This window comes from Corythoichthys intestinalis, chromosome 1 (genome assembly GCF_030265065.1).
Source record: "Corythoichthys intestinalis isolate RoL2023-P3 chromosome 1, ASM3026506v1, whole genome shotgun sequence".
NCBI lineage: Eukaryota > Metazoa > Chordata > Actinopteri > Syngnathiformes > Syngnathidae > Corythoichthys > Corythoichthys intestinalis.
The window spans coordinates 38,766,683-38,794,184 of record NC_080395.1 but is presented as its reverse complement, the minus strand read 5'-3'; the positions used below and the strand labels follow the sequence as shown (position 1 = coordinate 38,794,184).

At 38.9% G+C, this 27,502-nt stretch overlaps 1 protein-coding gene across 2 annotated transcripts in view; it reads right to left on the bottom strand.

Moving 5' to 3' along the window:
* LOC130927696 (CUB and sushi domain-containing protein 1-like) overlaps positions 1 to 27,502 on the bottom strand; it is a 687,910-nt gene that overhangs the window by 152,195 nt on the left and 508,213 nt on the right. For both annotated transcript variants that reach the window (XM_057853669.1, XM_057853670.1), the window contains exons 22-28: positions 26,649 to 26,864; positions 26,305 to 26,493; positions 24,368 to 24,537; positions 10,025 to 10,181; positions 7,478 to 7,669; positions 4,506 to 4,632; positions 4,101 to 4,312 (exon numbers count right to left, since the gene is read on the bottom strand). In XM_057853669.1, the coding sequence (XP_057709652.1) occupies positions 4,101 to 4,312; positions 4,506 to 4,632; positions 7,478 to 7,669; positions 10,025 to 10,181; positions 24,368 to 24,537; positions 26,305 to 26,493; positions 26,649 to 26,864 (1,263 nt within the window). The remainder of the gene's footprint in view (positions 1 to 4,100; positions 4,313 to 4,505; positions 4,633 to 7,477; positions 7,670 to 10,024; positions 10,182 to 24,367; positions 24,538 to 26,304; positions 26,494 to 26,648; positions 26,865 to 27,502) is intronic.

The following is a 27,502-nucleotide window of genomic DNA, read 5'->3' as shown; positions in this document are numbered from 1 at the left end:
ATTTGTTTAAAATATTTTGATAAACTAAGAGAATGAACTTTAAATAACATATCGGCCATTGTAGGGTCCAGTGTTTCCGCTAAGCTGTGTGCATGTGCAATCGCGCACTGCTTGCACATACACAGCGCACAAGAAAATCTTTGCAGTGCAGAGAATAAACTTAAACAGAAATGTACTGTAGGTCTACTGTCGGCGCCGCAGTGATGTGTCAGCGCGACACTCCTATTAGTGCATTTCAGTACGGCAACACGACACTCCTATTGGTGCGTTTGATACGGCAACGCAACGTTCCCATTGGTGGGTTGCAACACCATGATTGCAGAGGCAATAGCTGTGAGGTGCATGACCTGGATGGGCGCGGAATAAAATAAAGAGTGAAAAGTCAGCTAGATTCCTGTGCTGAATTACTCAAGCAACATTCTGCTACCAATTTTTGCAATCATTAAAGTATTAATCAATATCTAATATTAGAACAGATAAAATCTAGTTAATTATACCAACAAAACTGTTTTCTGTACCCTTTTGCACTGTAACTCAATGAGCAGCAGTTGTATAGCCAATAATACGTTACAGTTCACTTCACTTACGCTATTCAGCCAATCAAAACAGTGACAGTCATGCGCATATGTGCTCTGACTAGAGCCATGTAGAAAGAAAGTTGCGACACTCCCATAGTGATCCAAGAAGATTTTACTTCCTGGCCTCAAATAGTTCCAAACATCGATTCGACGAGGTCGGATCCCATTCATTTGAAAAGCTGGCTGTCAAGTATATTCGGAGGTAAGTTGATGAAAAAAACGACCTCTCTTTAAGGTTTCGACTGTCTGTATTTTATCAGAGGCACCTTACGATGTATATGTTGAGCTTAATTTGTATGCTCATGGCGTAATTATGTATATATTTTACCTTGGTTGACGAGCGAGTTTCACCCACATTTCAAGCTGACTTCTTCTAACTGGGAAGGTATCACCAAGGTATATTGATTAAGTCACATCTTTTAAATGGTCAACTCTTTCAGAGGCCCTTTGTGATGCATACACTAGCTTTAATTGAGTATGGGTGGACGACTGGCGTTCATGTGCTTGTTAGCTCGACTTTGTAAGCTTTGAAGGTAGATTGTAGAGTACCAAGGTAATGCATGACAACCTGTATTCTTTACATTAAAATGTTGAAGACGTGTATATATATTTTTTTGAGTTGCGTATAGATTGAAAAGTGATGTCAACAAATAATAAACATAAAATTACAATAGAAAACTAATTTATATATATATATTTAGGTCATGATGCGCATCATGTTTCTGCTTGTGCTGGGGACAGCTGCTGGTGATTGCTGATGTTGACTGTGACTGCTGGCTTTTGCCACTGAGTTCCTTTTTAAACAGCAAAAAGCATAAAAAGACATTAAATTTCATGTTTTGACAGCTGACCATTGCCATCCATATTTTTTCCTGCTGCACTTGGTCCTTGGTGAAGCCTACTGATCTATAAAATGTCTGCATTTACAATTTACATAGTTTTCAGTTGTCACCTTACCACACAAAATGTAAAAATAGAATTGATAAATATATTATAGAGCAAAGACATTATCAAACAAGTTCTTAACTGCGTGATTTGATCCATTTTTACCATCAATGTCGCAATCACCGCTGTCAGTTCCATAGAAAACCAACAGCGCTGCTTGTGCTTGGAACTTTTAATGCCTACATGAACCATGTGAGCAGAGAGTGTCACAACTCTCTTTCTACATGGTTCTGGCCCTGCCTAAATGTGGCGTGCAGGTTAGCTAGCTAACAACACTGCGGCGGAGTTAAGTGACACAAATGCCAACCCCATGTCATGGCGAAAGGAACGGGCAGCGATGCTACACTCATCAAGCAAAACAAAGAAACGTGGCTCTTTTACTTTTTAATTTCTTTCTGAAACCTGTCCTGTATAGCTGCTTAGACACGGAGAATAGGAATCTTGAGTGTCCTTATTGTCTGAACAGTTTTAATGCGGGGGTTTGATACATTCCCATTGTGGTTGTTCATTATGTTTTATTTATTCATTTAACTCACCCATGCCACAACTGGACCTTACCCAGGCCAAAGCAGGACTTATCCTATTGTTAAAGCAAGACTCTTAGATATAACATAGTACACATCTCATGAACAAGTTTTTTTTTTTTTCTTTTTCATTTTAAGTGGGCCAAATCAATCATATTAAAACTAAACTAATGAAAATTACTGCTGTGATTTCATTATTTTAATAAGCCATGCAACTTATTATGATCCAAGGTTTTGAATAGTCATGATACTGGTGTGTGGCCACAGCGTACATATGTTATGTTGCTCACAGTGGTCCTCAGTGTGCTCAAGGAGCTTGTGTGTGCATGCAAACACAACTCATTATTTAAGCATCCCATTCTGTCCCATCAATAACATCACACAGTAATTTTGGAGGGGGGTTAGACAAGCAAAACCTATCCGTCCTGCAATACAAATACAGTATTTCATGTACATTCTGTATCTGGGTTTAAAATTTCACTAGCAGCAGTACATTAATTAGCAAAACTTGATTCACACTTCAGTGTGATGATGTAGGTACCATGCAGCTTCAACACACATCCAAGTGAATGGGATTGATCTGACAAATGACGTTCTGCGTGTGTGTGTTTCAATGTCAAATGTATGTGTAAACACTGGAGTAGAAGCAGGCCTGCACCACCTAAACACTGGTTTACGACACTTAATTTCATTTCCAGACACCGTACTACTGGGAGCACTGCAGCTTATTCACTGAGCCTTGCTACCGCATCCCTCTCCATCCCTGCCAAAGAAGCTATTTCCTCCTTCACATAGTCAAGATAGCCACAAGTCATTGTTGCAGCACTGTTAAAAAAAAAAAAAACCTGAACACCGACCATGCATTTTAAGTCAGGCCACACATCTAAGCAAGGGCATCAGACACACTGACAGCCAGTATTCTCATCTGATGTAATGACGTACAATGTTGGTTAGTTACAATCAGGATCTATCGACAATTATAACAATTTCCTGAAGCTATTTCATCACCATCTGTCTCAATTGTCCTGTCTTTATTTTGTGGTTCAAGAACAGAGAAAGCATGCAGAATGGTAGATTAAACTTTCAATCACCCAGACATTCAATCTTGTTCTACGGTTACACTTTCGGATCAAAGGGTCATGTGATGATTTTAACTTTAACCTCACAGAAAAGAGGCATTAAGTCTCATTGTCATTACCCGGCTGGGTTTGTATACTGCATAAATCAAGTGGGCATTAGGCCTGTTGAGTGAGACCTCAGTCTTAAATGTACTAGTTGATGTGTGAGTGTTTTTTCCCTACATAGAATTAAGAATGCCATGGGGAACAGTTATGTCCTTCTAACCCTCAAGCAGGACTGACATGAGGGCTTAATTAGGGTCCTTGCACAACAAAGGGGGGACAGATAAAAACAAGTTTGGATGGTACACACCTGGGATGAGTAAAACCAAGAGTGAATGTTGAATTATAAAACACAACCTTCACTGTAGTCCGGCTTAGTGTGCTGTCATAAATGCCAACACTGAGATATTGGCTTAGTTTTCTAGAAACAAACCATCGTGTGTGTGTGTGTGTGTTTATTTGAATAAAAGAAGAGGTAAAAGTACAATGGTCGTGACAGCACGTCTATTTTCTTTACTCCGTGTGCTTGTGATTGATTTTTGCTGCCACAGTGGATTTCAGAGACATGGGTGATGATTCTAAAAAAAAAAAAAAAAAGCACGGTGGAGAGATTTTTGGGTTGAGTGGCTCGGAACAGCATAGGCCATCCCTGCACTCAAAGGCCAAGTTATTGTACTTTTTTCAAGTAAGGCAAGTGATATATTTTCACTCTGTTTGTGTAAAAGATGGTCATACCTCAAAAAAATGGATTGAAATAAATAGCGTTCTAATAGTGTTATGTAAAAGAATTCAAATTTGAACAATTATTTTTGAATTATTTCCACATACCAAGTATTGTTTATCGCGCATTGTAGAAAGAGTGACTTGTTACATCTTTTTTTTTCTCTTCTCTTTTTTTTTCTTTTCAAAAAAAATACGATGAACATACTCACTGGAAAACTGAATGGAGAAGCCTTGCTTGCTTATAAAGTAGTCAGCATCAAACTGAAGCGTAAGTATGTTGAAAGTTGAATGGATATCCTCTGGTAAGGCTGGTCCTGACCATTCTTTCAAAAGGATCCCTCCATCCGATGGGCCAGATGGCCCATCCCAAACTCTAAGGATGTCATGACCGATCTCAGTGTCAAAGACGATGAAGTGAAGACTAAAGAAGAAGAAGAAGAAAAAAAAAACCCAGAACAAAACAATAAGTCTGCATGCTCAGCATTATCTTTGGCTTTTTGTGGCAGAGAGTGCAAAAGAAGGATCCAGTGGAAGTTACAGGCAACTCCTAACATTTACAGTTGCTTTTGTAGATATATTACAATATTGTGACTATCCTACTTCTTATTCTCTACCTGATCGTCTTCCCAGTATCAGCCTCTATAGTCCAGGTACAGTGGAGATTGTTGTCATATGGCGCAGGGTATCCCGGAGAAAGAATTCGTCCAGACACTGCTCCAGTTATGTGACCTCCACACTCCGCTGCAAGGACATGAAACGATGACAATGGTAAACATTTTGTATCACCTGTCTTCCAATTTACAGCTTTTGCTACCAGTTGTTTTATCGAAGAAAATACATCTGGTCACTATATCGAATTAATATAAATTTTTCCAACGTAGTTGCTAATTTATTACTCATTCCAGATTATCAAGAATTTTTTTATTTTTATTATTGTGAACAAGCATCAGCTCTTATTGGATTAACAAGTAACGACAATAAGTCTATAAATTATTCATTGTTTAACATTGATTCTCATTATTGTGTTTAGCCAATTACTATTATCAATACTTGTGTTGTAGGATTTAAATCACTTAATCAAATAATATGAACATTCTCTATTCGTCTGCCCTATGCAGGTGCAAATAAATAAATACCATTGACAAGCTTGACTCATAAAATCAACTTCGGATTGCCGAAGCACCTGCTTTAGACTTTCAAGGTTGTGAATGACTCAGAGTATGCTTTTTTTTCTTCAAAGGATCTCCCAGGGGTGCTAGGAGTGAAGGAATAAATTAACGCTAAAAACACAAGGCATATCTGCAACCGTGTGTGTTGTTGTTCTTGTTTTTTACTTACTTTCACTAACTTCCCCAAGACAGTAGCAATAACCAAGCGAGAATCGTACGCCCAAATATACTGTATGCAGTGCATGATAATTTGAGAATTAGTATGGTGAAGCAGACCACTTGTCTTCAACTTACTTCGGGAAAAATGGTAAATTGGATAGCACAGATTAGAAATAGTTTTGGGCAAAGCCATCTCATCCTAATACCACTAAAAGCGAGCATTTTACAGAGCCAGAAAGACAGCCATAATGGCAAAGTGATAAATGGCCCAAAAGAGTGACAAAGGAGGCAGATGCAAAGGTATTTAGCCCAAGGGCCTGCCAGCAATTCTCCTGGCTGCTGGCTTACCTGAAATAAGACAGCAACAAAGCAGCAGCAAATTAACGCCGGACTGAGAAGAAACAGTGACAAATGTACACCTACAAACACACATGTATTAGACCCACAAGTGTATGCATTCACATATTCTTTTATTCTTTGCCGTTGCCACTAGCAACCAAATCAGGCCATGTCCTGCCTCTGAGAGCTCAGGTATGAGAGGAGGTTAGGACGAGACAATGTTTGGTTTTACATATGGGAATTCCAAATTAAAATGTTCCAGGAACCCACACACTCCCTCCAGTGTTGGAATGCTTACAGGCTTTCGTTTGTTGAATATGCAAAGCCAACAATCTAAGTCTAGACTGAGAAACTGAATATATAACAAGCATACTTCACGAACTTAGAAAAAGATGAAATATTTCTCGATGGGCTTCCCGACACAACCAAACGATGCCTGACCTGGGGGAAGGAAGTATCCCCCATTCAGAAGTTATACTTCAAGCAGTAAACAAAGGTTTCAGAAAAAAATGGCATGAGCAATGCAGACACAATACGGATTTTATCACCATTTCATCATTTATTATCCCAGGATCAAAGAGATTTTAACATTGTTGTAGCTATGGATCTAGTACGATCTGATTTATAGATTACCAAGTATGTGTTCAGTCCCATTTGGATCTACTGCTATGGATCTTCTTGTACGATCTGATTTATAGATTACCAAGAATGTGTTCAGGCCCATTTGGATCTACTGGTTAAGATAGGTACAACCTCAACTGACAATGTGTTGACAAGACCCTGGGAACATGTTGGACAGGGGCTGTGTTGAACACACAGATTTTTGCAGTGTCAAGGGATAAAGGGGGGGAAAAGCGCTATGTGTCTTGGCTTCGTCAAAGCTAGTGGGCACACTGTTGTCCGACTCGGTTACTTCCGCGCTATGTTCCAATGCTCGCTTTGCTCCAGGCTTAAACATCTGGCCAGAAATGTGTGAAATGTGTCCCGGCCACCCTGCAAAAACTGGGACTGAGCAAGCCAGACTAGTGTGGTGGGTGTTCCAAGCTTTAAATGCCAAGCATTCTTGTCGTGAAGGTAGAGGCTAAGCACTAGGCAGCAGTCCAGCAGTCAGGGAGGTCTGTTTTGAAAGCTAGATCACTTAACAATGAGTTACATCAGATGAAAGCAACAAAAAGACATATCTCATGAAGAGAGTGGATAGTAAGCATGTGTGGTCAAAGGGCTTCAACGGAGAACAATACTAGATGAGCAAACATGGGTCACTTGCTAATATTTGGCTTTGGCTACACTTGGCAGCATTCAGTATAAAAGCACAGACCCTGCGGGAACTTGATCGCAGGGAGAGTGGAAATTCACAGTGACAGTCTTTGGATGCTTTGGTACCCATCGGTACATAAGTCCCTTTTGGCTTATGGTTGCCCAAGGCATTAAACAACTGCTGAAGGCTAGTATTTCGCTTTCTAGAATCATCACTACAGCTACATACTTCTATTAGTATGATATTATACTTGATGGTATTTATCTTTGACTGCACATATCATTAATTACATATTACCAAGATATCATCGGTATGACGTGTGCACTGGTGTGCAGGAAGCAGATAGACTTAGGCTATGTACAGCCAAGTATGGGGTGGACAAACGGAGTGTGGTAGAAAAGACATAGGCAGCACAAGTGGTAATTTATGATTCTCTGATCTTGTTAAAAGTTGTCTTCAAAAATACAGGATGCATTTTTTTGAAAATATATTTTCAGCTAGTTAACTAGCTACAATTGGTTTAAGTTAATAAGTGAATCACATGGACGAAATGGAAACAACGATTAAGGCCAGCTACTGTTTTGCTCTAGTTGACTTGGAATTTGGTAGATAACCAAGCCAGCATATCTTCTTGTTCGGATATCTTTAATCACATACTAACCAATACAGGATGGAAGAGGTTTGTCCCAGACACGTCTGTCCCCACTTAGACAGGTCAGTGTACTACTGCCATGGAGACTGTAGCCAGGGTTGCAGGAGTAAAGAACAAATGTGTTGGCAAAATGGCCATCATCCTGGATCTTGAAGCCATAACTAGGGACACCAGGTTCTTCACACCGTACAAGGTCAAAACCTACATGACAAATGTAGAATTGGGTATAAGCACAATAGATAGTTTTTCAGCAACAATTACTCTGTATACAAAAAATAGACGTGAGTATAAGGTGTCATATGCACTCATGATACAATCCCATTGAGAGCATCACTCCATAAACTATTTTGTAGTTGGTTGGTATATTTTCTGTGTTTATAGGTATGTTCTGAAGCAGGAGGAACACACAACCATTTTTTTGTAATGCAGCAAATGTTTTCATAACAGCCATATTGACTTAAACAACAGTTTTCCATGCCCTCTTGAAATGTGGTCTTCAAATCCTTTGAACACATGGCTGTATTTTAAGAATTAACTTTTTTTTTTTCTTCCTGCACTAGTTCACTTCTGCTATTTCTGCACTTTGGGCTCAACCCTCAGCAGAAATTGCCTGGATATCAGAGCGCAAGTCTCTTTTCGCCTGTCAGAAGTGTAAGAAATTGGTATTTTGCTGACAATGAAAGACTATTCTCGAGAGATTTGTAGTACATGACAATTTCTTTTTTTTCTGCTGTAACAGTCAAAGGAATTACTTGACCCAGCAAGCTTACCCGGTAAGTAATCCTCTACTTTCCCATGTTTGTGAGAAGATAAAGAATACTTTTAGAAGCAGTTTTAGACAAATTATTGTATGGATTTTTAAAAATCTCAATTAATATTTAAAGCTACATATGTGTGCTGTGTGTAGCAGAAAGAAAAAAAAATGAAATCCTTGGAATTAGCTGCATTTTGACACAAAATTTTCACAAACCCGCTTTCTAAAACTAATACCTCACATGATCAATCAAAGTGTTATATCTAAGTTTTACAAAACACCAAATAAATTATATGAATGAATGATATCATTGCATATCAGACCTACGTATCAGTCACATAACTGTTCAGGAGCAATATTTGACCATTTCTCTTCACAAAACAGTTTCTTTCATCAATATTCTCTTTCAGCTAATGTTAATTTATCTCATGAGATTGTCAATCTATTTCTGTCCTTTGGGATGGTGTCTTGTTTGTAGTACCTATCGTTTTCTTTTTTTATCATTTATTTGCAGATAGGCGCTCGTGAGTTCTGTTGGAAAATGTTTTGATAAAATTTTCCCCCCAAATAGTGATGGTTCTAGGCCCAGAGGCAGCAAAGCAGTCCCCACGAATAATTTGATATTAGTGATCCATAATTTCTCACCCCTGCATATAATTTTGTGTCTGTCCTCACTGCCATGGTCCTGCTCCTGTATTGTTCTGTGTTTTGGGCTTGGTTAGTTTTGGTTTGGGCCTTAGTGTGTCTTTCCATTGTCATTAGCCTATTGATTTCACCTGTTTCTGCCTTCCCCTTGTGTGTCAACCAATCAGTTGCCTCACGTGCCACCCGCCTGTTCCTCACCGTCTAATTACCTCCTGTCTACATAAACTCCCAGTTTTTGGAAAGTCTTTTTCAGGACGTCATCCATGTTGCTTCTTGTTTCCATGTGCTCTATTCTGTTGTATTTCCCCGCCCTTGCAATATTTTTGTGAAGGTGAGCTAGTTTTTGTCAAATATGTTTTCGTTTGCACCATCTCCTCTCTTTTTGCCTTGTGTTCTCCTGCCTTTAATACTGGCCTGCACCAACCAGTAGTGATGTGGAACAATCAAGCACTCTTTTGCAAAGGTCAAACCTGTAGTAAAATTATTAGGGCAGTATTTGCTTCCTCTGCAGTTTCCTCTAGAACAGGGGTGGGCAAACTATTCCACAAAGGGCCGCTGTGGGTGCGGGTTTTTGCTGCAACCCACCGAGAGGACACCTTTTCACAAATCTGGTGTGTTTTAAGTGCAATCAGTTGATTGCAGTCAGGTGCTTTATGTTTCCATTGAAACCTCATTGGTTAAAAGCTCTGTGCTGGATCAGTTGGAACAAAGACCAGGACCCACTGCGGCCCTTGAGGACCGGTTTGCCCACCCCTGCTCTAGAAGAAGATAGAAGTTCGCAAATATTTGGGCAACACAAAGTTTGTCTTCTTTAACATGTCATGACCTCATTTAACATACAACATTGTGCTCTTGCAATCCTTTTTGAAGGATGGCCACTCCATGGCGGAGGAGCCATAGTGACAAACTTTCTCCATTTATAGAAAATCAGTGGAGGCTTTTGAGTAATAGAAAAGAAAAGGCTTTTAGGAATACTTTTGTAACCCTTTCCATGTTCATCCAAGTTATTAAATCTTAATTCTAGGTATTCTGAGAGCTTTTTTGTGCCAGGCATGGTTCACAGTGGGTAATGTTCTTATAAAGATGAAACTCAAATATAAGTGTCCGTATATTTTATAATCCCCCTCTACCAGAAAAAATATACTTTAAAAACTCACTTGTGTATGTGAGGTGAAAACCCTGATTTGTTCCCGAGGCGTTGCTGTTGAATTCTAGCCACACATGATTGGAGGTGCTATTGATGATATGACCGATCATAACTTCACGGGTAAAGTTCCCAAGGAGTCGAGATGAAGTGTTCTCACCATCATACACCTGTCAAACATGATATACATGATAATTAGGGGGATAAAGTGAATAACTTTCTTGGTTTCCTGACTTGAGATATCACCATATGTATACATTTTTAAATACTAGTTAGATTGAATTCATGTGAAATAGGAATTTATACCATTACCGTATTTTTCGGACTGTAAGTCGCACCTGAGTATAAATCGCACCAGCCCAAAAATGCGCAATGAAGAGGAAAAAATACATAAGTCTCCCCGGAGTAAAAGTCGCATTTTTGGGGGAAATTTACTAGATAAAATCCAACACATAGAACAGATGACATGTCATCTTAAAGGAACTTTAAAATACAATAGAGAACAACATGCTGGATAAGTGTACAGTATGATATTTTTACATGATGCATGAACAACGAAATGCGAACGTGGCCGGTATGTTAATGTAACATATCTATTAAGAGTTATTCAGATAACTATAGCATAAAGAACATGCTAACAAGTTTACCAAACCATCAGTGTCACTCCAAAACAGCAAAATAACATGTGAAATGATGTAATAGTGTGTTAATAATTTCACACATAAGTGTGTAAGGGCATCGAGCATCAAGCATAGATGGGAACCAGTTTTAACACTCCGATGCTCCCGGAATCGTTCAAATTTTTAAATTTCAATTCCTTGCTTCGATGTCCTGAACACCGAGGGGGAAAAAAATTGCTCGAGTTTAAAGACTGATATTTATATACAAGTTATAACTAGACCTGTGAGAAGTTCATTTAATGTAATAAAATGTCAAGAAGTTAAGACTTTAATATAAACTTTGCAATTTTTTGGAACCTGCAATTTTTTGGGGGGGACTCTGCCTCTTAAAAGAATCAGAATCGGGAATCGTTCGGAACAGGAATCGAAACGTGGAATCGGAACCGGAATCGTTCAATTTCAAACGATGCCCAACCCTACTCCTGTGTATAAGTCACACCCCCAGCCAAACTATGAAAAAAACGGTACATGATTTAGTATATAACTAATTTACCAAAAACAGGAGGATTTCTATTTTCCCTTTAAAATATCACAAATGGTGTAATCTACATACAGTACATGTCATCAATGAAGTACACTGTAAACACAGGGTGAAGCATTCCAATCGAACATTATAATCTATATACTGTAGTTTTGCGTCTGTTTTTTTCCCCTCCAATATTGTATTGACCTCAATTAGCAGGTTGAGTGAATGGCAGCATTATAATTTCCTTTTTTGGAAATGTTGGATGCAGTTTTACTTGAATACTTAAGAAATGTCATTTATGCTTGGAGGTTGTTATCGTTTGACTGCTACTTGAAGGTATTCCCAGTCTGCAGTACCAATCCTCCATAACACTATTTGACATAGTGGTACTTACAGATAGATTGGTTATGACATGTCAGCAGGTAGCAGGGTACTCATGTCTGATGGCCTAAAACTGTCCAGGAAAAACTGCATTAATCTTTTCATTCTGATGTTACATTTTACGTTGGGAAAAACCTAGCGAGACCGAAATCAAATAAAATCTAACACAGCTTCAGCCATTATGTAAAGACAAAAAGATCAATATACTACATTGTGTCATGGAAACAAAACCTTTTTAAAATCAACAATGGATTAGTTCCGTAAACATAATTTATTAAGATTTTAACTTAAACTGAATAGAGTTTGACTAAATAATTCTTTTCTGACAAATTTGGAATGCTGTGAAAATTATAAAAAATCAAATTGAAAAGGAAATGTATCTATTCATCCAGACATACCTGTACATGCACGCACAAACACACATTTTTTTTTCTTGCACAACCACCATCCAAACTTCCGAACTCAAACAAGTGGTCATATTGGAATAATCTTAATGACAACCTAATATTTTTCTGACAAATTAGATGTGTTTAATTTAATCTCTTATTTGCATCAAGTGAACAAGTGTTTTGCCTCTTGGAAGATCCATTTAGGTTGCCATTTCAAATAGTGTTTTTGTCTTCATCTTGAAGCCTTTTCAAAAATGCCAGCTTTTACAGAGTTTGATCGTCATTTGTACGTAAAACATTCTTAGCAGGCAACTATCTAAAAGAAATGTTTTTTTATTCATGTGTTTTGTAAAAGTCTAAAACACACATCCTGTCCCATCTTTATTTGAAATGAAGATAAGATGGCAATAGATTGCAAAACTAGTAATTTTGGGTCCAATTTACAGGACCAAATTTCTTAATTGGATCATGATATGAAAGTCATGAATAAAAAAATAAATAAATAAATAAAATAAAACTGCACCATTGCAGGCATCAAATTAAACACTTGAGTCTATATGATACGCATGATGATACACTTGTATAAATCAATTATGCTAATTTGGATGTTATTTCATATCCCTTTCACAATCAATATAGTTTAATATGATCTGTCTACTATTTGAAGAATATTACTGTTAAGTTTAGTGAAAATAACTGAATAGTTCATCTTACTAATAGATATTGGTCAATCAGAGGCTCCCAACTTGGTGGGAACAGTTTAGGGATGTCTTCCTCCTGTGCACTGAACTGCATCAAGTTTAAGTGGATGAACTTCACTGACCTGCACTAAATCCTGACCTCAACACCGTTAGGATAGTTTAGGAAGGAAATTCTCTCATCAAACATCACTGTGTAGACTGAGTATCCAAGCACCTTAAAACTGCAAATATTGGGCACACAGCATCTTAAAACCTATAGTTTTAGAAGTCACACATCCTTTGGACGATTTGTGTTTAAATTCAAATTCAAAATTAATTCAACAACAAATAAAACTAAATAAAAAGATAAAATCCGAACACATGAAAACTCTAAAAAAAACAATGCAACCCTAGCGCGGAGGAAAAGCTAGTCTAAAAAAGTGGGTCTTTGACCTAGATTTATAAAGGCCTAGATTAGTGATTGCGGAGATGTCACGGGGCAGACTAGAGCACAACCTGGGGGCAGCAACCGCAACAGATCAATCACCTCACTGTTTAAGTCCTGACCTAGGAACTTGTAAGAGGAGCTGGCCAGAAGAATCAAGACCCCTGACAGGGTTATGGAAGGTTAAAATCTCAGAACAGTAGGAAGGAGCATGGCCGTTAGTTGAATTAAAAACAAACAGTAAAAGCTTGATATCAATTCTAAAATGAACTGGAAGTCAGCGGAGTGACGATAGAACGGGAGCAATACAGTATCTTCTCGTATGGATGTTCATCTAATAGCTTTACTCATTAACCAAAAATAAGGTATGAGTTGCAAAAACCAAATCTTCTCACATTTTACTGATTGAATATAAAACACCCCAAAAATTAGACCAAACAATTCCTAAATCTAATCTGCATTGCCGTGAGAGCGTAATGTTGTTCCATAAGGCTACTCGTACAGTGAGCCCCAGAAATGTAAACTACTAGTAATAATGCAGGGAAATTAATCGATGAAGAAAATCACGCTCAAGCTGCTATTCCTTGTACCTCACTCCAGCACTTTCCCATTTTGTGTCACTCTCACCTAATTTTCTTTCCCTCTCTCACGCTATGTGCTTGTGTAAAACTCAGTATGGTTAATGAAAAGCCCTGCAGCTCATAAATCATTATGTCACCATCTGCCACCCTAGTCCCCTTGTCTGGTAGACTTTTTTTTCATACAACAATTCCAGCACTTGGTTCCTGTCTTAATCTTCCTTTTTGACCCGAGGGTTGGAGTATTCGAGCAAATTTGGTCAAACACTTGATTATGTCTTAACATTACTCGTACAAAGTTTGTATTGTAATGTTTTATTCACTCCAAACTAAATATTTGGCCTGGAGCTGGTAAAATGATGACATATGCTTGAAATATTGATCTCCTGCGCCCTAATCCCCCCCCCCCCCCCCCCCCACACACACACACACACAAAAACAAAAAAAAAACCTTAAAGTAGGAATGTTTTTGAGCCACACAACTTCCTTTTTCTTTTGGTCATCACACAAAGCTCATCATCAAAGGTGAGTTAATTAGAATAATGAACTGTCTGGAATTACGGAGAGAAAAAAAAAAACGTCTGTATACAGCACATTACTTGAGGCTTTTCACTCACTTAAAAGCTGACACATTATTATTCAACAATTTTCATGACTTATCATCTCACTATTAAAACAGTATATAAAATCAATATAGACCTACTGTACACTGAATCCCAGATGGATGGACAGATGAATGACGAGACAAAGATACAGAGAGGCAGATACATATAAACAGGTAGTAATTTATACAGAGTATAAAGTAGGCATAAAGTTGATGAGTGACACAATGGCATTATGGGAAAGAGTAGTCAAGGGTAGATTGAGTCTCATAACATAAATGAGTATTTATGCGCAACAGAATGGTTTCATACCTAGGAAGATTACCTTGCAAATTTATTATTTCCCTCAAGGGTGTTGATGAAGTACAGCGAGTCTGAAAGAGCCGCATTATGTCTTTCTGATCTAAAGAAAGGCAAGGTAACCAAAGAGGAAATGTGGTACTGAATGACGAAGTTTGGAGTGGCAAAGCAGTATGTTGTATTAGCACACGATATGTATGAGAAGCAGAGCAGGGGGTGAGGTGTTCTTTTGGAGGACAGCAGAGTTAAACTCCTCTTTGCAATAATGATGGATAGCTTGACAGATGAGGTTGGACTGGAATTCCCCTGGACCATGATGTTCGCAGATGACATTGTCGTCTGCAGTGAAAGCAGGGAGCGAGAGATAGAGGAACTTTTGGGAAAGAGATAAATTATGATTAGCCCATGTAAAACAGAATATATGTGCATGAATGTGTGGTGGTGAATAAAAAGAGTGAGACTAGAGAGAAAAGAGACAGTAAAAGTACTTCAATTACTTAAGAGTCCAGTCAAGAGCACTATTAAGTGTGGTATAGACAAGTTTCCGAGGTACTTCCGCTTTACTTCCGCATGTCTGCTCGAAACTTCCGTTTTAGAATTTCTCCATCCAAAACAACAGTGGAGCTGGAGTAACATTATTCATGAAAATCCCTTGAAAAAAGACAATTTGGAAATATCGCATCCATTTGCCATCATCACGACAGGGGAGGACAACATGTTCATGAAGGCAGATGTGGAACCATGCTTGTTTCACAACAAAGACCAGATGTTTTTGTAGCCATGTTGCCACTGTGTTATGGAAGGTAGGTTCTTCCTATCCCTGCATTTTCATGTGTCCGGTGCTAAAAAAAATAAAATAAAAAAAATAAAGCTAAAATCTTGTGCATGAAACGACTTGTTGCCTTTGATATTGTTCGTAAGATGATGGTAATTATGATGCTCTTTAATATTATTTACAACAATTACTGTATCTGCTGCTAGCCTGTGTCTAATCAGTGCGCGTTGGATGGCACAATTATGTCAATGCATAAATGCAAGTGTTACAAGTTTTTTGTTTGTTTGTTTACAGGTGGAAAACGCTGTTAGTCAAGGGAAGAAAAGTTGATGTGCCTCACAACAACACTTACTGTACATTGATGGACATATATTGAGACTACGTGCGTTCTATCCGAGGGCGGCTGGGAGATGGTGGCTCGATCCCGAGATCCAACTACGAGTTTTTTAACTGCAGCAACTTTAAGATATGCTATTGGAGCTAGACCAGGGGTGTCCAAACTTTTTGCAAAGGGGGCCAGATTTGGCGTGGTAAAAATGTGGGGGGCCGACCTTGGCTGACGTCCTTTACGTAGAACAATATATTTAAGCAAAATTTAGCAAGCCATTCAGTGTGTCATATTTGATTTATTATTTTTTTAAATGAATAATTTCAACAATCTCGCAACTAGCCTTTGCGGCGTTCTCTTTCGTCTCTCGGGCTCTTGCGAAATACTACTGCTGTGAAATTAAACTAGCTTCAAGTTGCTTCAATTTCTCACTGTGTATCTTCCCTGTAATCTTATCGTACATGTCAGCGTGTCTTCCTTGGTAATATCGCCTCACATTGAAATCTTTAAAAACAGCGACTGTCTCTTTGCAAATGAGGCATGACACAGTTGTTGCGTATTTTAGTGAAGAAATAGTCCTATTTCCACCTATCCTTGAAGCGTCGGCCGTCACAGTCAACTTTTTTTTTGTTGATTGTCGCCATTTTAGAAAATTGGAAGTAGAGGGTCACACGGAGTTGTTTAGCCCTTAAATACCTGCAACATGAAGCAATTATCAGAGAATCCCAAAATTTGAAAAAATAAGGTCCTAATGAAACCTTTTTTTTCAAAATTGTGAAAAGAAAAGTCAAAATGAATATGTGTAATAAGCGCTCTAATATCTATAACCCATGCTAAATCATGTTTTTTTCTCATGGAACCTGCAGATGCATGTGTTGACTTGCATCCATCTGTCTTTTTTTTTTTTTTTTTTCAAAAAGATATGTCAAAATTCTTAAGTCTGAAAATCATGAAATTTTAGGTGTATCAAATATGATACATTTGGCAATAAAGGGTTAAAGTGCTGCTGCCTTTTAGTGGGTAAATGAGGAGCAGCATTTCGTGTGTAAGCTACTTCATATGCTGGTTGCAGTACTTCAGGCCAATTTATTAAGTCTGTGTGTGGGCCAGATGTTATTGATTTTATGATAGAGGCTGGGGGCCGGATGAAATTTGACCACGGGCCGCATTTGGCCCCCGGGCCGGACTTTGGACATGTCTGAGCTAGACTTACCGAGGACAGTGGGAGAAAGCCTGTCTAGAGGCCGTAATGTCGGGTGAAAGTTTGGCAAGGCTCCGGAGCTCTGCTGTCTGATATCACATTCTCGTATGCTATTTTTCTCACAATTTTATAAATTGTGATTTATTGACCTGTTTTGCACATGTGCAAATCATTTTTAATAAAACAAGAAATCATGTTGTCCAAATGTTTTATTGCGATCAATATCTGCAATAAAGAAAATAATGACGTACTATTTGTGTTTATACACTATGCACATACCTTGTAGTATTTCCTTGTAACAACAAAATCTGTGTCAGTCCTTCTGCATTCGGCAAAAGCAATATTATTTGTAATGTCACCTCATTTTGGTCACTCAAGTGGCCGGCATATCAATCTACACCTCACGTCAACACAGGCACACAGGTTGTTATAATTTTGTCCACGAATGATCAACGAAGTAATAAGAGTTCACGCACATCACAGACGTCTCGGAGTCTCATCTACGTCATGCTGAATACTTTTTTGGAGATTTTGTAGGTTCCTCTGGTTTGATTTTGCGGTTTTCATTGTCAACATACTGCTTACTTGCTTACTAACGCAATTCATGTTGTTCTTTCTAAACCGGAAGATCGTAATATACATTTTCCAAGATGGCGCTGCCCATATTTCGCTCAGGAAACTTGTCTATGGAGTTTAAGAAAGGGATCCAGGGAGGCTGATATATTTTCTTTCTGACATGCGCGTTATGCTACTCTCTGCCACTACCGGTAATTTTGAAGAAAATAGGTGCACTTCCTGCATCCTGTTTACCTCTGGAAAGATGGATCAAAGCTGTGTTATGCTGGAGACGTTTATTGTGTTATAGAAACGTGTATGAGCGTTTCTATGATGGAGTATTAGAGCCAAATAAAGAAGACAAAGAAAAACAAAGATTAGTTGTACTATCGTTACGAGAAAAAAAGTTGTGCTATTATGTCGGGGTACTGTAGCTGAATATGCCACTATGTAGGCTACTTTTCGTACATGTACCTTAACTGAGAGCTATGAAGAAGCATTGCTATAAATCATTCTATTGATTATGATTTGATGCAGAAGAGCCAAAAGATAAAGGATCTCCTTATTTACGAAGCAGATTCTAAAATATAGACTCAGGAGCACAATATTATTACAATTCATGATTACGTCATTTATTTATTTATTTTATTCCTGTACTGTTCAGTTGCTTAGACAGGCACAATAGGAATATGAGTGTCCTTATGGTATAAACAGTTTTAATGTCTCACATGAGAGTTTTATGCTGATTCTGAACCTTCCTAGGAGAGTGCATTTCCGGTGGCAGTGAGCGTTTTGTGACAAACTCTGAGCGCGTCTAATAGCAGAGGTGCTGGCATAGTGATAGCATGCTGTTCTGTAGACATAGTCATGGCCGAGTAAACCTTGATAAATGCACTTTCTTGAAGTTTGGGACACTCGAAAAAAGGCTCTCACTTCTCTAATTGCTAAGCTAAATGATATATCGTTGTATGTTTGTGTGGAACTGTAGTTCACAACAACAAAAAACTTTCTCGCTCTGGCCGAAACTAGTAAAGCTCTTTAAATGTCTATTACACTCTCCTACTCCTTATAATAAGGCAAGTGACTGTTTTCTTGTGCAACAAGGGTAGTCAATCGAGAGCCAGGCGAGTAGGCCGAGTCCTAGTGGCGACGAAGCCGAGCGAAGTGACTCACGGCTGGATTAAACAGCGACCGGCAGAGAGGCTGTTGAGGCGCGAAAAAAAATGTGACAAAAGAGGAACTGGTTGTGCGATAACGGTATTGTACTAAATCACAGCAAATGCACATGTATGCATTTGAATACTACTCTATTTGTATACTGTTCACTTGATTAAACTCTAAACTACTCACACGCGGACTCAAATGCACTCAAATAAACTTCAGAACGAGCGTGTCGCAGCAATGAAGCTAATTTATTTTATTTTCCTTCATTTAATAGTTTATACTTTTAAATCAAAATCAAATCAAATTTATTTATATAGCCCTTTACAAAACCCGAAAGGTCCCCAAAGTGCTTTACAACAAAGACAAACATGGCACATAGTAAATAAAAGGCAGGAAAGTGTTATAAAATGACATTAGGAAGAAAAGAAAAGAAAAAAAACGAACCATCGCATCACGATTAGTCAGACACCAAACAAAACAATAAAACAGATAAAATCCGAAAACATTAAAAACCCTAAAGAAATAAAACCAGGCTAAACTAATATTGGGGAAAGGCGAGTCTAAAAAGGTGTGTCTTTAAACGAGATTTAAAAAGGCCCAAATTTGTAGTGGTGCGGATTTCTGGGGGAAGACTATTCCATAACCTGGGTGCAGCAACCGCAAAAGATCGGTCTCCCCACTGTTTGAGTTTGGACCTTGGGACTTGCAAATGAAGTTGGCCGGTAGAGCGAAGACTCCTGCCAGAGTTACGGATGGTTAAAATTTCTGATAAGTAAGAAGGAGCCTGGCCATTAATAGAATTAAAAACAAACAGTAAAAGTTTAAAATCAATTCTAAAATGGACTGGAAGCCAGTGGAGCGATGATAGCACGGGGGTAATATGTTCACGTCTAGGTGTATCTGTTAAAAATCGAGCAGCAGCATTTTGAACAAGTTGGAGACGAGAAACTGAGGATTTGGGAAGACCAACATAAAGAGCGTTGCAGTAATCCAGCCTTGAGCTTATAAAAGCGTGAATTGCTTTTTCCAAGTCGTGGCGAGTAAGAAAAGGCTTCACTTTGGCCAGGAGACGGAGCTGGAAAAAACTTGCTCTTACAACAGAACTAATCTGTTTTTCAAAGTTGAGCCTGCAATCGAATATCACTCCGAGATTTTTAACATGTGTTTTAAAAAAGGGAGCCAGAGTGCCAGGGTTGGGCTCAAGGGCATTTAACATGGAAGGTGTGCCAAAAGTAATATATTCAGTTTTGCTTTCGTTAAGATGTAAAAAGTTTTGCGCTAGCCACTGCTTCACATCGGATATGCACTCCATTAATTTAGTGAGAGCAGTTTGTTTGTTGGGTCTCAGGGGGAGATACAGCTGCAGGTCATCAGCATAAAAATGAAAAGAGATATTATGTTTTTTTATAACTGATCCTAAAGGTAGGAGATAAAGTGCAAAGAGAACAGGCCCTAAAATGGAGCCTTGTGGCACCCCACAAGACAGAGAGGTTTGTGAGGAGGAAAATTCCCCAATCATTACTGAGAAGGTCCTATGTTCCAGGTAGGATTTAAACCACTGTAGAGCTTTACCACGGATACCTATAAAGTGTTCTAGACGAGATACAAGGACTGTGTGGTCGACTGTATCAAATGCTGCTGTGAGATCTAGTAAAACAAGGATTGCTGGGTTTCCATTATCTACAGAAAGTGCAATGTCGTTGTGCACTTTTAACAGTGCTGACTCAGTGCTATGTCTGGACCTGAAGCCTGATTGAAACTTGTCAAGGGTGGAGTTTGTCTCTAGAAATGTTTGCAATTGAATAAAAACAACTTTTTCTAAAACTTTAGAAAGGAAAGACAAGTGGGAGACGGGTCTAAAATTGGACAGCACGGAGGAGTCGAGATGGGGTTTTTTAAGAAGGGGTCTGACTACAGCCTGTTTGAAGGCAGCTAGGACAGAACCGGTACTGAGAGAGTTATTTATAAGAGCCAGCAGACTTGGTCCGAGGCAACTAAAGACTTCCTTTAGAAGCCCAGCTGGAATTATATCTAACGGACAGTTAGTGGGTTTCATGCCACTAACTATTTCAGACAGAGATGACAATGGAAGGAGATCAAATTGTTCAAAAACAGTGAGCAGTTCTGGAGGATGTAGATTATCTGATGAGATACCCGAATTGCAGACATTTTGCCTGACCGAAGAGACTTTGTTTTGAAAGAAAGCGAGAAACTCCTCACAAGTGGCACCTGACACATCAGTTAAGACAGTGGGGTGCGGGTTTAAAACAGAGTCAATTGTGTTAAAAAGCAGTCTTGGATGGCTGGAGCTGTTATGTATAATAGAAGATAAATAATTCGACTTGGCCTGTTTTAGGGCCTCCTGATAGGCAGCCAAGGTGTCCCTCAGCAATTCCAAAGAAACATGGAGTTTGTCCTTTTTCCATTGACGTTCAGCCCGCCTGCATTTTTGCCTAAGCAGGCGGGTATAGTCATTAAACCATGGAGTGGCTTTGGGTTTGGAACTTTTTTGCCGTAGAGGGGCAATGGAGTCCAAAACAGCAGTGCAGGTGGAACAAAAAATGGAGAGAAGACTGTCTGAGCAGACAGGAGAAGGCAGAACGGCGTCAGGATGCTGCTGCAGGTCTCCAAATGCAGTCACAAACTCTCCTGCTGTGGATGGAGTGATGCGCCGGCGGTAACAAGCTGGAGAAATTTGCTTTTCTGCAGACAAAGGGGCAGCAAAGTCAAAAATGATGGGAAGGTGGTCCGAGATGGCAGTATCCACTATTTCTCTGATGGAGACTGAAAGCCCAAGCGAAATCACCAGATCCAAAGTGTGACCATGCTCATGAGTTGGTGCATTCACAGATTGGGTGAGGCCAAATGAGTCCAGAAGTCCTTTAAACTCATTCGCCAGCTGATTTGCAGAGCAGCAGACGTGAATGTTAAAATCCCCGCAAATTAAAACCCTGCCAAATGTTGGAATAAAGTCTGATAAAAACTCAGAAAACTCCTGGATAAAATCCTTGTTAAAACCAGGGGGCCGATAAATAGTGGCACAAAGCAATGGGGGAGAAAGCGCGATAGAGAATAACTGCAGTTCAAAACTTGAATAATTATGAGCAGTTATGGTCCTACATTTGAACTCGTCCTTGAATACAGCAGCCAGGCCGCCACCACGGCCAGACGCTCGCGGGGTGCTGAAAAAACAGCAGCCAGATGGGAGGAGCTCCGAAAAGGCGCTGCATTCACCTGGTTTCAGCCAGGTCTCCGTTAGAAAAAGGAAATCCAAATGATGTGTCGAAAAGAAGTCGTTCAAAATAAACGTCTTATTCGTAAGGGACCTTGTGTTAATTAGCGCTGAGTGAACCAGGGAGTGGTCAGCTGTGGGGGTGAAGCCGCGGAGCGGGCGAAGGTTCCCCGGCACAGAGCCACGCAGGGAAAGCCTCACCGGTAGACAACTGCTGAGATATATCCTGTGTAGAATTTTCAAGGACTTCACACAAAATTCAAGCATTTTTAAAGCCTTGAAAACACGACAGTAAAATCCGAGCATTTTCAAAGATTTCAAAGACCCGTATGAACCCCGATCGATTAGAGATGTTGGGAATAAAAAGTAAGCCAAGCTAAGGTGGTGGAAATGGCGTTGTAGACGTTTTGTTTAAGAGTGACTGTGTTAAGTGGGATTAAAAATTAGTTTTTTAAAGGGAAAATCAACGTTATACATTTTGTGGACAAAGTTGGAGAAACTTTGATTATTTGGACCCATCTCTCCTCTTGATGTGTCCAATCCCTGATGGAAGTATGATGAGGATTTCAGGCAAAATTTCCAGAGGCAGACAGAAGAAATTAGGGCAGTTGGTAGTACAGAGGTGGATGCAGAAGATCACCTTGGATTGGAAAGGGCAATGTGTTGTGGCAACTCCGAATGGGACAAGTCGAAAGGAAAAAAAGAGTGACTGATTTAACGAGAGAGAGAGAGAAACAGAAATATTACCAGTATTAGGCTATTTTTACGTTCACAGAGGTGGTTAAATGTATGCTAAATGTCTATTTTCCCTTACGCACCTATAACTGGATTGCTTCTTTTGCGATGCTTATTCCACAGGGATTTTTTTTACAGTTACTTTAAGCCTCTTTTAAAGTCAAACAGAATCCTGCTAACACAATCTAACCACAGATGGGCTCAGTCTATGCTCAGGGCCTAATAGTGATAACACACTCCAACCACATACTGGCTTTACCATAGCCTCAGGCCTAATGCTGCTAAGCGAAGTTATGAATAAAAAAACGTTTAAGGTGGTGTCAGTCTGAAAGAGTTGTGATTGAAAATATCTCATACAGTATGGCTGCTCTTAGCACACACAGGTGATGATGGCGATAGAACACATGAAGAATGTAGAGATTCAGATGATTTGACATTTTCTGAAGAATAAAGATAATAGTGATATAAATATTCCAGCCCTGGAATCAAATAGTGACTATAGTCTCACTGAGTACTGCACTCCTGGCTAAACTGCATTTGACATTTCCTGATTGACCAGTTTTTAAATATAAATTGAAAAATAAAATAGTGCCATGTTGCTATGATAGGATCCAAGGTGGGAGACAGGAAAAAAAAGGATGCCGAGACAACCCTCTGGTGGTCCAATAACTGAAGGTAATATGTTGAGTGGGTCAACAGAATAGGAATAAATCCTTTTGTGTAGTTGTTGCCTTGCTTTTGTGGCTGTTGGAGCAGTAGCACATTCAACAATAATAGAAACATAGCTTATACATCCCTGCAGGAGCAGTGGCACATTTTGCACAAGCATGTTAACAAACCCAACAGGAGGTAAAACCTTGCGGATTAAGACTAGGTATGAATTAGCAAAACACATGTAGTCGACTATTGTATTGTAGTTCCTCATAGTTTATGTTTTAAAATTTCAATACTCTGAAATTTCTGGATGCCCTTAACACTAGAAGTCCCAGCGAATTCTGGATCATGAGGGTCTGCCATTGGGAAAGGCCAAATTGGCCTCTGCTGGGCATTCTAGTGTCCTTATTTGATTATGCGCTGGTTCTTACTCTTTAGTATTGTGCGAATACTACATAATGTATAAACTGCATGGCCAAAATATTATAAACACCTACACAATTTAGCTTTACCCAGAACAGTATGTACATATAAACTGCATGGCCAAAACATTGTAAAAACCTACACAATTTAGCATTATCCAGAACAGTATTAAAACATTTCTAAAGAAAACATAATGTTTTGAGTCAGACCTTTGGAAAGCTATTTATTGAAATATTAAACATAGTGATGGTAGTTGTTAGTGGGGAAAAATAAATAAATAAATGACTCCTACACATTGGCAACAATGTGTTTTTCCCCCTATAATGATTAATCTTTAATAAGAAAGGTGCAACGTTACAACGCTCCCTTGATATATCAAAATGAGAATCTGAAAATATAATACTGTATGTACCTATAACATAACCTATTACATTAACCAACTTCCTACATGTACTTTTTTACAACAAATAGAACAGTGTCACATTAAATATATGGAAGCATAAAAGAGTCATAATCACATAAATAAGGTCTTATTTTTTCATTTCAAATGTGTTGTGGTAGATATCTACATTTCATTACATTTGCTGTTACAGGTATATGCTGTTCACACAGGACCAACATTACTCTAAGTCAAATATGTCCAGCAATTGTTTTGAAGTGAGTTAAAGGTAATGCATAAAATTGCATTTTGAAAGCCTGATATCTACAGTATGTCAATGTGTGTGGGTGGTGGTGTGTGTATGTGTGTTTGTTTGCACTAAGAAATACCCTCAGATAGTCTCCATCTCGCAGAGAGAAGCTCTCAGCTTTCAGCCTGATTCCTTTTCCCTTTTCGGTGGTGATGCGGTAGATGCATTCATGGTTGTTGTCATAGTTGGAAGGGAAGTTCGGGGATACTAGAACACCTTCTGGTCCCAAAGAGGTGGCTCCACACTCGGCTATGGCAACAGAATAAAGACAATGAGTGACAGAGATACGGTCAATCAAAATCACTGCAATTTCAGCGCATTATCTCTTGGCAGTGATGTACAGGTGACAGAGGAGCAGGGAAAAGGACGCTTAATGGTGACATCGACACACTCCACGTAAAAACAGTGATGATAATAACCAAGCACATTAATATTATGGAATTGAAAAATATTAAAAACATGATATCAGAGTAAATCAAATAATATACAATACTTGCTATGTCACGTGAAAAATTGTCTTATTTTGGTTACCAAGTTGAACCTCAGCATTGTTGTACATAACTACAAATAATAACCATAATAATTAGCATTAATTCCTAGATTTATTACATCTCTGACAGAAGTGAAAAATATAACTAAACTAACTATATTTTATTATTAATTTTTGCAGAAATAGCAAATACTATTCAAATTTCAAGAAGGGCAATTGTGAGCCTCATGGCACCAAGCTGTGAGGGCTGATTGACACGGAATGCTGTACATGCATATCTGTGAATAAAAATAAGTCATGCTCATTTATGGGTAATTACATTGTGTGAAAACGCACAGAGGAGAGAATAACTGACAGAAGGAATGAGGTAAAAAGACAAAATAAACAAGTGGCTTCATAAAAATATGCATGGATAAATAATAACGCGGAAAAACGGGAGCAACCCAAGTTCATAATCCTCTAATAATATCCCCATGGAGAGTGTTGTAAGGCAGGGAAGCTAAAGTGAGGGACATTTACAGGGTGGTTAAACCAAGTCAAATCCTCTGGGTCGCTTCCAAATGTATTGGAACAGTGGGGCCCATCTTTTATGTTTAAATATGTTGGTTTGACACTGAAGGATTTTTGGGAGAAAACATTCAAAATTTCGGTGTAAGACTTTAGTTGTAATACACTACATCCTTCAGTTGCCACTTAGCAGGTAAAATACATGCTTTTTGGGTTGAAATGTTTCTAGATTGGCTTGGTCTGCGGGGAACCTTCTATTTCTATCCTTTGATGAACTCATTCATTGCTTCTTTCTGCTAATGCGTGGTTTGTATTTTCTATTTTTGTATTTTCTGGTATAACATGAAAACAGTAGATGTCATACATTCACTCCTCTAGTTCTTAAATGTGTTACTGTAAAATACTGTGACACCAAATGGTGCTACTATGTGGAAAGAAACAATTTAATTTAAATATACATCAAATAGCAAATGTCATTTTTGAATGGATGAATGGAAGATGTTGGCAGGGAACAGAGAAATATTGGAGGCAATTTCCCACATGACTTCTGAATGATTGATTGGCATACCGGACGGTCATTTCACTAACTACACCGAGTAACAACAACACTCTATTGTTGATCAACCCCGTCGCCCAGGGAACACAAATTACAGAGGCAGACACTGAGGAAATCCACATCTGAAGAAGCCTTTTGGATTTGATTCAACAAGCAAGAACAGTTCCAGATTCCTGGACACAAACTGAGCGGATTACCATTACCTGGAAGACTAACTGCTGCCAACCCCAAAATACCACAATTACTCAAACTACCAAACTAAGTCACAAAGGGAAGAATATAGTTTTGGACGCTACAAATTCATCACATGAAGGACTCACTTTTTAATTTTTCATAGTAAAAATGCTACATATGTGTGTAACCACATAGACACAACAAAAACAGAAGGGTCTTTTGGAAAGCAGTGCAACGATAGAATCTGTGGTCAATTGGTGATAATTTCATGTGAACTCTTTTGTCTCACCTATACATCTGGGCAAAGTGTTGCTCCACACTCTCCTGCCTCCACCAAGACAGGTGATCTTGCTGTCTCCCTCGAGTCGGTAACCGTGGAAACAAGAAAAGGCTAGCGAATCACCGACTTGAAATCGAAATCCTGTGCGTCTGCTAAAAGCTGGGACTCCCGGATCCTCACAAGGCTCCAAGTCGTATTCTAATGGTTGGGAAAATAATTGGTAAAAAGTACAAATGATTCTGCTGAAAGTTTATTTCAGCCTCTACTCTGATCTATACATTATATTCTTTAAAACAATACGGGACATTATGCTTTTGAAATGATACAATGAGGGATCTCAAAGGTTGTCTTACCTGAGAACGTGATATTGAATCCCTCATAACTCATTGAGAAATCTGATATAAATCGTAGCTGAGCGCTGAAATTCCCAAAGAGCCCTGCTTTAACACTGGGGGGCAGTACGGAGCCAGTTAATCGGGCAACAGGAACCAGAAAGTTCTCATCCTCTGTGATGGACAGGTAATCATGGTTCTCCTCTAAATGGAAAGTATGGAAGACCAGGTGGACTCCTGCGAAGACACGGTTGAATGGCTTGAGGATTTATTTAAAAACACAGTTCCAATGATAACAAGATGATATTTCTATGACATGTAAGAATAAAGATATTGTCGTTTGAAAGTCTGGAAAGTAGGGCCAATTTTGGTCGGTGAGTGCAAGAGAAATTCAATGAGTCTCCGGACCTGACTTTGTGAGCCGTTCTGCCATTATGATGGTGCAAGGTAAAAGCCTGTAGCTTGCTTATTTTCTCACCGATTGCAATAAACAAGGTAATATTGGAAAGCTTAGTCAATGATAAATATAACTGCAAGAAATTCACACAGTGGGCGAAAAAGTCATTAAAAAAAGTGTCTCTCACGAGAGCACAACACCTCATTGGTGGCCGGCGGAGGCCAATCCAAGATGAAAAAAACAATAATTTTATCCAAAAATAAAACTATTAACATATCTTTTTATCTTTTCATTTGCTGTCAAGCTTCAAACATTTTTTACCTTTTTCTCACAATATCTTCAGCAATGCCGGGCTAACATATTTACACATTTCATTACTTTGCTGTTTCAAGATTATCCTATAGTGTCCATGGTGGCCTGAAGCAGTGCTGCCAATGCAAGGGAGGAACTTTTCAAAAAAGGACTGCAACTAGCTACT